Source organism: Phalangium opilio, unplaced genomic scaffold (assembly GCF_054372755.1).
Source record: "Phalangium opilio isolate 3A_F unplaced genomic scaffold, DU_Popi_V2 ptg000014l_1, whole genome shotgun sequence".
NCBI classification, from domain to species: Eukaryota; Metazoa; Arthropoda; class Arachnida; order Opiliones; family Phalangiidae; genus Phalangium; species Phalangium opilio.
In genome coordinates, this window is record NW_028324149.1 from 4671806 (window position 1) to 4684033 (window position 12228).

At 37.4% G+C, this 12228-nt stretch overlaps 2 protein-coding genes and 1 pseudogene across 4 annotated transcripts; 1 reads left to right on the plus strand and 2 right to left on the minus strand.

Annotated features, from left to right (window-relative positions):
• Positions 1 to 4595: 4595 nt before the first annotated feature.
• Positions 4596 to 5350, minus strand: LOC149705280 (fatty acid hydroxylase domain-containing protein 2-like). Its single transcript, XM_089865623.1, has 2 exons — positions 4972 to 5350; positions 4596 to 4911 (listed from the first exon to the last, which is right to left on the minus strand). The coding sequence occupies exons 1-2, from the start codon at positions 5136 to 5138 to the stop codon at positions 4692 to 4694; spliced, it is 387 nt and encodes a 128-aa protein (XP_089721749.1). The 5' UTR covers positions 5139 to 5350; the 3' UTR covers positions 4596 to 4691.
• A 2153-nt stretch (positions 5351 to 7503) lies between these two features.
• Positions 7504 to 9223, plus strand: LOC149705281 (tRNA-dihydrouridine(20) synthase [NAD(P)+]-like; annotated as a pseudogene). Its single transcript, XR_016381613.1, has 10 exons — positions 7504 to 7546; positions 7633 to 7670; positions 7730 to 7843; positions 7903 to 8052; positions 8130 to 8295; positions 8351 to 8476; positions 8522 to 8734; positions 8801 to 8888; positions 8934 to 9003; positions 9061 to 9223. The product of XR_016381613.1 is annotated as a tRNA-dihydrouridine(20) synthase [NAD(P)+]-like (transcript).
• On the minus strand, positions 8876 to 12035 carry LOC149705282 (uncharacterized). 2 transcript variants are annotated; one of them, XM_089865552.1, is made up of 2 exons: positions 11908 to 12035; positions 8876 to 11069 (listed from the first exon to the last, which is right to left on the minus strand). In XM_089865552.1, exon 2 carries the CDS (start codon positions 11066 to 11068, stop codon positions 9239 to 9241), a length of 1830 nt encoding a protein of 609 aa, XP_089721678.1. In that variant the 5' UTR covers position 11069; positions 11908 to 12035; the 3' UTR covers positions 8876 to 9238. The 2 variants fall into 2 exon arrangements, with proteins under 2 accessions (XP_089721678.1, XP_089721679.1); XM_089865553.1 differs by having other exon boundaries at positions 8876 to 11784; positions 11908 to 12014.
• Positions 12036 to 12228: the final 193 nt, after the last annotated feature.

A 12228-nucleotide genomic window follows, 5' to 3' on the forward strand; every position in this document is an offset into this window, starting at 1 on the left:
CCCTTATAGCGAGGAAAGTACTCGCATGTAGTGAGAAACTGCATACAATATCAGTCATTTGATAACCTTAAAACATCCGAAAATATGCCACTGTTTTCAAGTTAATTTAATTAAGAAACAGAAAAACAATGGTAGTTTCTTCAAACACTGAAATCATAACTCGAAAACAGTGGTCCGGACGGCAAAGTGTCATATAAACAATTAGGAGTTTGATATGTCCGCATTCAGTATTGATACCGTAAAGTGTATGAAAATAATTTCAGGTCATACGATTTTGAAAGGTTTCAGAAAATAAACTATGCCAGTTTTCTAATAACACCCTATAAATGACACACACATCTTAAATCTTGAAAAAACAACTAAGTTGTATAATATTTAGCCCCTTTGATCATTAAAAGTACTCTTGTTGAACCCATCAACTACAAAAATTAATACACCCTGTCCTGCAAACCCGATTTAGGTTCGAACATGGACGAAAAGCAATGGGCGATAACATCAAAATGGTCCTGGTCGATGATAAGAAACATGTTATCACGATCGCCCTGGTCGTTGATAAGGATGACCTTATCAGTATCACCATTGGCCTTGGTCGTTGATAAGGATGACCTTATCAGTATCACCATTGGCCCTGGTCGTTGATAAGGATGACCTTATCAGTATCACCATTGGCCTTGGTCGTTGATAAGGATGACCTTATCAGTATCACCATTGGCCCTGGTCGTTGATAAGGATGACCTTATCAGTATCACCATTGGCCCTGGTCGTTGATAAGGATGACCTTATCAGTATCACCATTGGCCCTGGTCGTTGATAAGGATGACCTTATCAGTATCATCATTGGCCCTGGTCGTTGATAAGGATGACCTTATCAGTATCACCATTGGCCCTGGTCGTTGATAAGGATGACCTTATCAGTATCACCATTGGCCCTGGTCGTTGAGAAGGATGACCTTATCAGTATCACCATTGGCCCTGGTCGTTGATAGGGATGACCTTATCAGTATCACACTGGGACCTGGTCATTGAAAAGGATGACCTTATCAGTATCACCCTTGGCCCGGGTCGTTGAGAAGGATGACCTTATCAATATCACCCTTGGACCTGGTCGTTGAGAAGGATGACCTTATCAGTATCACCATTGGCCTTGGTCGTTGATAAGGATGACCTTATCAGTATCACCATTGGCCTTGGTCGTTGATAAGGATGACCTTATCAGTATCACCATTGGCCCTGGTCGTTGATAAGGATGACCTTATCAGTATCACCATTGGCCCTGGTCGTTGATAAGGATGACCTTATCAGTATCACCATTGGCCCTGGTCGTTGATAGGGATGACCTTATCAGTATCACACTGGGACCTGATCGTTGAAAAGGATGACCTTATCAGTATCACCCTTGGACCTGGTCGTTGAGAAGGATGACCTTATCAATATCACCCTTGGACCTGGTCGTTAAGAAGGATGACCTTATCAGTATCACCCTTGGCCCGGGTAGTTGAGAAGGATGACCTTATCAGTATCACCCTTGGACCTGGTCGTTGAGAAGGATGACCTTATCAATATCACCCTTGGACCTGGTCGTTGAGAAGGATGACCTTATCAGTTTCACCCTTGGACCTGGTTGTTGTTCTCAACCTTATCAGTTTCACCAGGCGTTGTCGTCGATAATGAAGATCTCATCACCCTTCTTGCTGGCCGTTTATAAAGATTATCCTTACATAACAAATTATTATATTTGTGAAAATTATGTAAGCTATGAAAAAGAAATTACGCTAATGTGAAGTACTATGCAAAATTCATTAGCTCTAAAAATCCAAGATTGTACATTATTCGTAAATAATCAAAGACATTAAAAAATGTTATCTTTGGATAAAAAGTGTAAAAACCCTAATAGGTTAATATCAAACATAAAGTGTGAAACTGATAATATAGCTTGTTAGACAAGTGCATGTTAAATTAAACGTTCGGAAAAAAAATTAGAAAACTTAAAAATTGACCTAAAGATATGTGCGTTAGCAAAAGGAACTCTGTGCTTAGTAAATTAACCTGAGGAAGACCCTAGTAAAAAAAATAGAAAATAAATTAAGATAAAAAATAAATAAATGAAACTGAGATTCGTTTTAATTTATTACGCACGTTTACTTATTAAAACCAGGGATAGATAGACTTTTTTAAGACGTAATGGTTAACAGGGTTATTCGGGTGCGCGTCCAAGTCCCTATCATCCTTGAATATATGATTAAAAATCAATGTTCCTCGAGGCTTACAATGGAACTTGATATAAGACCCCCCAAAAAATCTCTTCACACTGCTCATTTCATCTTTAAAAGTCTGCGCATGAAAGCCTACTTTTCCCAATCTCTTCTCTAATCATCAGCGAGAGATATACGGGCAACCAGTATATGTATGCACTGTCGTTTAAGCATGAGATAAGACTGAGCTGCCATCTACCGACAAAAGTCGCGAAAGGAATGATTTTGTTATTCGGTCCTGACCACATTCAGAAATCACGAATGAGAATGACCGGGTTAAAAAGAGAAATTTTCATTCCCAAACCGAGATAGATTTTCGAGCAGGCCTCTACTTTCATTCGGTAATTGTATAGGCTACGCCTAGGAGAGGGGAGGAATTTTTTTTTCATTCTGGTTTGGAGAGAGACTTTTGTGGAAAGGGAAATTTTCATTCCTAGGGTGAGACATTTCAATTTTGAGAAGGGGGTGATAGAGTTCGGTAGTTGGAATTCAAAGAGTGGGAGGGGAAAGTGTCGCTCTAACAAAAACGTTCGCCATTCGGGGAATGAGAGAAAAAGAATGACCTTATTTCATTCGCGCCACGAATGTCATTCCTGTTTTGCCCGCCACTGCAGCTGGGCAATTGGAATATATAACGTTTAATGTTGTGGTCGAGAAAATAAATAACACCGAAAGACGCAAAAATCCAAAAAAAGTGACTTTTAGCAACCGAATTTGAAAAAAGTGACTTAGAGCCCGATTACATGTGCCTTCGAAGAGCGCTTTTTCGTAGGACGGACGAAAGGCGCGTTTGCGAAAGGCGCTTTTGAAAACATGATTACTGTTACATGCGCGCTCTTCGTGAAACCCTCGGTTTTCCCACTCTCGATTTTGGGGAACTTATCGTGTTTACAAATTGCCTGGTTTGTCAGTCGGTCCCAGCTCCTTGTGAGAATAGTTAGGATTTTTGAGAAAGCTTTAGGTATGATTATGGATATTTCATTACATAATATAGTAAAGGTATTGATTTTGACAACACAATTTCAACTTCAAACTCAATTAAAAATTCGGTTACTATTTGATAAACTAATTAAACAACGAAGATCCGTAGTTGCCCAAATTTTAAAAAGTGGCATTCTTCCCATTTACGATTTCATTTATGAATCTGGACTAATTAGTTCGGAGAGAAATGCAGAAATCGCCAATTTTCAAAATTAAGATTTAAATTTTTTCTTAAGACTAGTTTGTAAAAAAATCCTGCCACACTTGGCGAAATACATTTCAGTACTGGAGAATAAGCCTCTACAGTAGAAAAATTCCCGCATAAGGGATTTCTTGTTTTCCAAGAAAATCGCTTTTGTAGTTACATGACTAGGGAATGGCGGTTTAACCCCGCGGAAAGGCGCTTTATCGACGAAAACCGCCTGTCCGAGGTAGTTTTCGTTAAAGCGCTTTATCTCGAAAATTTTTCGTGAAAACCGGTTTCCAGGTGTTACATGAGGGCGGATTAAAAGCGCCTTTCGATAAAGCGCTCTTCGAAGGCCCATGTAACCGGGCTCTTAGTATCAGCCCAGCGTTACCACATACCCTATGAGCACATTATTTAGAACCATACGTACCTGTCTGTGGCGCTCGAGAATATTTCCGCAGAATTGAAATCTATCTGGGAACCCCTGAGACCGCGAACACTCTCGGACAATTATTACCCGATGATCACTGGGGTGTAGTATGCAACCCTGATAGAATAAAGATTGAAATTAGACGCGCAACCATGACCAACTAGCTTTTACCCGCGGCGTCGCTCGCGTGTAATAAGAACTTCCATAAAAATGATATAAAGAATGGGTAGATTTTACTGATGACTAATATTTTTGTAGCACCCTAGGAGAGAAGGAACTCGGCGTTGCCCGTCAGCCCCTTCGGGACATTTTTTTTATTACTTTTCACGCGGACATTATACCATAAAGGGTTTTTGAATTTCTGGCCGTCATTTAAAAAGATGGCAACAAATGGAACCCAAAAGACCATTCAGCCCGTCTATAGGTCAAAGGAAACCAGTGTACTAAATATTTGTGAAATCGGTTGAAACGCGCGGACTTTGTTGCATAGAGAAGATCTTTTACATTTCTGGGCGCCATTTTTAAAGATGGCGGCGGATCGAAAAAATCTTTCTTAGTTCGCGCCTACTACTTATGAGTAACGTTCCTGAAAATTTTCAGCCTTCTAGGGCAAGCGGTTTTGGGCTGGGCGACGGGCGTTGATTATCAGTCAGTCAGGACTTTGATTTAGATATAGATAGATCTTTGAAAACTTTATGTAATACATATCAAACAATTATAAAGCTTGGTTCCAATTTGACAACGATGGAATATAGTCAATTATTTCCGTAATATAAATTGACTAAAATATAAAAGATTATCTCCAGGAATACAAAAATTATTAAAAGATATCACTTTGCAATTATTTCAAGAACAAATTAAACCTTGAAATAAATGTTTGAACTATATTCATTTTAATCGATACTTTAGTCTTCTTATTGAAGCCCTCGAGATAGAGTTGTCTAGGCGGTACTAAAGTCAACATTAGAATATGTCGATGATAAGCCGAGCTGGCTCGAAAACCAGAATCGGTTCCGTGTAAACGGTCCAACACACCCAGAGCTCCAAAATTTTGATTGAACCTAATAATTTATTCATAAATTAAATATAAAGAGATCGTAATTTATTCAGTCATTTATTACTTCAAATGGTGAATATCGTGGGCTTCTGGAGATGGGAAAAATGGCAAATGAAAACCACTGTGAGAGTTTAGAGTAATAAATAACATTCCAGTGAACCATAGCCATATGACCCCAATGTGAGAGCCCATAATTAAAGGCCCCATATATCCTGGTAAAATATTTGACATCAAATGCTCCACAGGATGACAATAAATCGCAGTTATTGATATGGGTGAAGTCCATGAGTGGTGCTGTTTGTGGATATGTTTTTACACAAGTGGATGGTGCAATAACCTAATAAAACAATAGATATTTATGGACTAAAATTGAAACATTTTTACTTAATTTCCACGATCTAAAAGGAACTAACTACCCTAATCCTGGAGCGTTGACCAAACCAAACCAGAGGGGGTAGAAGCTTTGGATCTCTGTGTACACCTGAGTTCAAAAAAGTTCAGCTTTGACAGTGCATTGAGTTCAAAGCCTTCGGAACTCACAGTTCAGCTTTGACAGTACATTGAGTTCAAGACATATTGTACACCTGAGTTCTCAAGTGTCTACCCCCTCGACCAAACCTAACCAGACCTAAGCGAAAAGAAAAACCTTATCTAGCCTGGCCTAAGTTTGACCAAACACTATCGACTTTAATTCCTTTCAAAAATATGCCCGATAAAGTAGGCGGAAAATGAGACAAGCTGTGTTTTTCCGAACTTTTACCTCACCTATGACTGTAATAAAACCCCGTTTCTTGTACAAGAGTGAAGATCATATACTCGAACAGCAATCTTTGGAAAGTCGGTAACTGTCCACAACCGCAACCTCGCAGTTTCAATAATAGGAACATAACTGCGCTGAAAGGTATTACCACTAGTTGGTTCAAGATCACTTGAGCGATTACTTTCCATAAACGGTTCGTTTTTATCTGAATTATTTTCATAAATATAAATTCTGGCAATTAAGAACCCATATATGACATGAGAACGTTTAAAGATAGACGGAGGGGGGGGGGTTTCAGAGCCCTATAACTGCACAGTGTAAATCCTAGGTTCTCATCAGTCTAGTTTTTAAATTCAAGAATTGGGGGTTACTGGTCCTCGGGACCAGTTTCTTAATTGCAAATCCATAGGAGAACAAAGGCTGGGACCACTCCGTAGACAAGTTTATTATTTCGGACACTAGGGGGGTCACTGGTCCAAAGGACTAGTTTAAAAAATATCCTTATTTCCCAGGAAACAGATACAGGGCTATGGGTAATCGGCAATCCTTACACAGTTGAATGCTGGATTCGAAATAGGCCGACATCTTGTCAGAACCATGAAAGCGACCTTTCCAAGACACGCCGAGTGTATAAAGAGGATGGAGAAATCATTAGAATTCCAAGACAAGATATTTGTCAAAAAATGTGTTCAAACGTGAATTACGTAATGGCGATCCAAAAAATGATCGACTTCGATCCAATTGTAAAGGAATTTTCAAGGAAGGAAGTGCGCAAATGTCTCTGACTTTGCGTTGACTTTTAAATTTGTAGACTTTCGTTTGAAGGAAATAATAAATATTTTTATTTCTCGATTAATTTGTTTTGTATAGGGGATTAGGGACCCAATATACTGCACTGCCCAGGGGCCCATATAGCACTTAAGACGGCCCTGCCTGTACAACACGAATTTACTGTTTAAATGCTCCGGACCCTCCAATAATGGAAGCTTTTCTCACAATATAGCGAAAACTTTGCTTTTATGACTTAAGCTGCTCCAAATAACTTTGATACTAAAAAGGGAAACTACCCGAGATGCCTACATAAGGGTAGATGTCAAAAGAGAGAAAGAAAGGGAATTTACTGAAGGGGTGATTGCAAAGCAATGATAAGAAAACCTTAGCGGGTCCCGCGACCCTCAACTTGGATAGGGCGAAAGTATATAATTTTTGATAAATTTTCATGAGTAAATATTTTCCAGCATGGGCGGTTAAAGACGTTCTAATGTGAGAATATATAGCGTAAGCGCGTGTCAACTTGTACCAACATTATTAACAGTTAGTTTTGGGCGTCGTTTTTAAAATTAACCCTTAGGAGCCACACTTACTTCAAATGGTGATAGTCGTCGGCTTCTGGAGAAGGGAAAAATGGCATGTGAAATCCAGAGTGAGCATTGAGCGTCGAAAATGTGACCCAGGTGAACCACAGCCATGTAGTAGCGGCGTGAGAACCCATAACTAAAGGTCCAATCAGGAATACATAGATTTACTACTTCTATGTATTCCTGCAGGAACTGATTGATTACCGATTATTAAAATGCCGAAGAATTGAAAATAGTAAATTACTTGTTCAACTAATATGTATTAAAAATACCCCACTTAAAAAATTTAATTATGAAACGATTGCTCTAGATGTTTTGGGTACTGTTGACTATGTTGATGATGATCAAAACATAGTCTTCCGAACATGTGATAATGAAAAGAAGCAATTAATTTTACAAATGTTAACGTATTAAACCTTATAATTTTTACAACAGTCTCTCTAAACTTTTACTAAGCATTCGTAATAATATAGGGAACATGCAACCCAGAACGTGCCTTACAAGTAGCGTTAAAAGTGTAAGTATATATTTTCATCACTTGTATAAACTAATAAATAAAAAAAAATAACATTTTAACAGGCAGAATGATGTGGCTAATAGATATAAGATATAAATATGGGATGTCCTAAAGAATTCTCAATCAAAGTAAAAAATTAATTAAAAAAAAACAAATAACATTAAATAACAATACTTAAAAATTTTAGGGTGGTATGAGAGCTGCTTTGCTAAAAAATCCTGAAAAAGTAGAAAAGATTTTGACCACTCTTGTTAAAAATACCAAGATGCCAATAACTTGCAAAATGGGGTTGCTTCCTTGTGTATGCTAAATTTAAATAGATACTGAAGTCAATTTTACTTATATAATGATCATTTTTAGTTAGAAGAAACTATGAAACTAGCCAAGGTCATTGAAAGCACTGCTGTTTCCGCTATAGCCATTCATGGCAGAAGAAAAGAAGAGAGACAAGAACAGAAATGAAGAAATTAAACAAATAGCCCAAATGTTAAAAATCCCGGTGATAGCAAAGTATAGAAAAAAAATTCAATTTTAAATTTTTAATGCAAACTTTGAAACTTTAACCCCTTTTGTTTAAATAAAATTAGTGGTGGTTCCGGTGAAATTTATTGTTACAATGATATTAAAGAGTTTAAAGAGAGGTGTGGAGCTTCTTCCGTGATGCTTGCCAGACAAATTGAAAAAAATTGTTCCATTTTGAGACCAGAAGGGAAAATACCATTGGATGAATTAATTGTTGCTTATTTAAAATTGGTATTACATTTAATTAATTAAATTATAATTTATTGAAAGGCGTGTTACTTTCTAGGCTATAGATTATGATAACCATTTTCACAATACAAAATATTGCATTCAACAAATGTTGGGTTCACTACAATTAAGAGTCTGAACGTGGAAGAAATCTCTTGGCCTCTCAAAGAATGGAGGAAATATGGTAAATATAATTTAAAATTTGATTTGTTATTTGTTTTTTTAAACTTTACAACAATTTTAGTGAACTATGGGGCGTGTTAGACTATTACGAAGAATACCAAAAGAATTTAAATCTTAAAGCTCACAGCTTTCAAAATAATAGGAAACGTAAAGAAAGTATAGATGGAAATGGTAATGAAGATGAACCACCAGAAGTCTCATTAAAGAAAATGAAAACTGAAGACGGTGAAACGTGGATTATGAAAGCCAGATATATCAAGTAAAATAATTTTAATCCGTTTTTAATTGCATTTGAATTGACTGACTATATTTTTTGCGTTAAAAGATCAATGTTTCCAATGGAAGAATTACCTAAAACAATTTTGTTAAATTGGACGCGACAAAATAACAAAAAGCAACCTTTTTATAAGACTGTAGATATAATTTTTATTATTAAGTTAATTACAAAGATAATTAAGTGGCCAATGGAGAAAATGTTTTCATCTATGCGGTTATAGTTGGAGGCCAAAAATACTCCAGTTCATTTTAGTAAGTGCATGGTTATTTAATATTATATAAACAATTTAACATCTTTGTTTTTCATAGTGAAAAGAACAAGAAATTTGCGGAACAAAGTGCAGCCTTGGTCGCTGCTTTTGCATTGGGGTTAATTGAAAAAGACAAAATAGTTGGTTCTGCTACGGGTTTGTTAGGACATGAAGTGTAAATGTAACAAAAATGTTATTTGATAAATCACAATGGTTAAGAAGCGTTAATTATTTTGTTAAAATTTAACATTAAAGGCGGGTAGAGTCCACCATGTGTTAATTTGCTCCGCAGTCTCTTTACATCTCTGTTCAATAAGGGGTATTTCATTTAAGAATTCTTTAATAACTGGTACACATTGAGCCATTTCACGGTTCAAGTCTTTCAAACGTTTCTGATAGTCTTCTACAAATTGTCGTTGCTTTGCTTGAAAAATCTTCATTTCATTAATTAGTTGCACTTGTTGCGGACAAATGTCTCCATTGATTGCGTACATCTGTTTTTCATTAATGGCGCGTTTCATAAGGTAGTCAAAGCTTTGAACTCGAGAAACATTAAATATGTCTTTAATTTGGGACAAAAACGGATTTCGTTCAATTAAAGAGAGGTTCGTCTTTGTGCAAGGGACAACTTTATCTTTAATTTTTAGACGGGATAAATTTTCGATATCCAGTTCACAGAACATGCGAAATCCTAGTGCCATTTTCTCCTTCCATATTTCGATAGATGTTAAGTTATTGCAAAGATTCATTTGTGTAAACATTAATCTCGCATCTTTTCGATTTTGGAAGCGTAGAACTATTTCAGCTTTCATTTTCGCATTCGTAGACAACGCGGACAATATTGAAATATGCTTTTGTCGAATCAATCGTTCAGTTTCCTCAATAATTTCCAATTTTTCATTCAAACTTGGGTTAAATTCTGAAGTTTCAATGAGATTTATTTCTTTGCGAATTGCGCTTAACTTTGTCTCCGCGTTTTTTAAGCCTATTTCGGATTTTAATAAATCAGAGATCATCTGACGTTTGGAACTATCTGAGATTAAGGCGGCCATTTTTTCTTCAAGCTTTTTCCTCCTCAAAAGTAAGGTTTCAATCTGATTACGAATCATTCTGTATTCAGAATCAATTTTTGCGTGTTTACAACGCAAAGTATGAAAGTGGTGTTGCATACACTTGTCCTCAATTTCGTGAATTAAATCGCCTTTCCCATCCCCCATTGAAGCTGCCCTTTCACCCAGATCACTCATTTGTCCTCTGATGGAAAATGCATTTGTTAATTTGGTTACATCATTAGTCGCTTCTTGGGCTCGATGGCTTAAGCATTTCATTATGGTCTTCAAGGAGATGTTTTTCTTTAAGTCAATTATTTGTGCCGTGAGAATTCTTTTATTGAAGGATTCTTCTTCGGTATTAAGCTTTCCAATAGAATGATCATAGCAAAGAGAATAAACATTCTTTTCAATCTCCATCATTAAATTTGTGGCTAAAATTTTCCGTTTTTGTACTTTTTGACACGTGCTTGCGATTGAAAAGGATTCATTGACTATTTCGTCAGGTTTTTTCAATAACTCAAAACTCTCCCGAAGATGATTGTTAACTCGCGTAAAATGTAAGGCCTTAGACTTGGTTTCTTCGGATTTGGACTCTAACATTACAGTCACGCGTTGAAGGTGGGTTATTTGGTTTAAATCTTTGTCAATCTTAGATTGAAGGGTAGTTGCTGTCTTTTGCAACTCCTCAACATTAGATATTTCTCGCATTAACTCTAAATCAAGAGCCTTGGAATGTTCATTCAATTCTGACAGTTTCTTTAAAGCTTTACTAGTACAGGCGTTAATTGGACCATCTGTTTTGACTCGTTTTACGTCGTTTATTACATTTTCCCACAATTTCCCATTTACGCCTTTACTTAAATTTTGAAATACCTTGCACGCACTCGCAACAACAGGTCGAGTTGCTTCTTCCGAATATTCAAGTTCATCAAAAGCCCACTGTCCTATTTTTAGGGCTAAAGCCTCGCGAGATTCCTTCTGCGGATCTCCCTTTAAAGGTTTTCTCCGCGACATTCTAGATTAATTAAATATTTAATTGAAACTAAATGTTAACTTCAATTGAGAATAGACAACACTATCCAAGGTTGATCGTGTCAGTTGACATTTTGAAAATATTAGGCGCGGAATAGGCGGGAAATGTCTTGAATGTGAAAGTGATTGGCTAAATAGGTCAGGTGAACCAGTTCAGGCACGGGAGTCCGTGACCGGCGAAAAAAAACCATTGAGTTGAGAAAATTACCCCTAGAATAGTCTTCCATCCTTGGATATAAGACCCAAGTAAATATATTACGCGCTCGTGGCGCCATCCCGATGCAAACAAAAGAACTAAAAGAAAAGGCGGGAAGACCCAATTAACTATATCATGCGCTCGTGGTGCCATCCCGGTGCAAACAAGGGAACTAAAAGAAAAGGCGGTAAATTTGACTGATTTCAAGAATACATGTATTTATACATTTCTTATCTAGGCTTCGAGATGGAGACACCATCGCGTGAGAAACTTGGAAGCTGTCCGTCCGTCCCATGTTTTCAAAAGTGTCCCACGTACCCCAATAGGCAAAGGCCACTCTAGTAGTAATTTTCTCAACTCAATGAAAAAACCAACGAATGTGATGTCATAGCCATATAAACCGTCGTCTGCTCTGACATTTGATAACCCTTGCCCCGAGTTCGGTCAAAATTCTGAAGTAATTACAATAAATTGCTAGTGTAGTATTGAAATTTTTTCCGAACTCCCCGTGGCCTAATTAATCAGAATCAAGTGTTGGTTGGGTTAGGTAGGTAAAGTAAAATCCGACCATTATTTGGATAAATAGCTAGTTTATTATTCTTAAAGTTAAACAATATTCACTCACCATCACCAGAAAACAGCCGGCACACTCGCATAAACTTGTCCTCTTCTACCCAATTTCCCGCCGAAAATACCGCGTGCCGTTAAACTTGTTTCGTTGTCACGGTGGGTGGACGGCAGTGGGTGGACGGCACTGGACGCCGGGAAATCATATAGCGTTTTCCTTTGGGTCCTCGCGGAGCGCTCCCAAGGAGCAATAAAAATGGTAGTAGTAGTTTCCAGCTTCGTTAAAGACTGTTTTTGATAAATAGGATCTCCTAGTTTTATTCCTCCATGGGAGCGCTCCGCGAGGACCCAAAGGAAAACGCTAATAAGCTATAGCCGT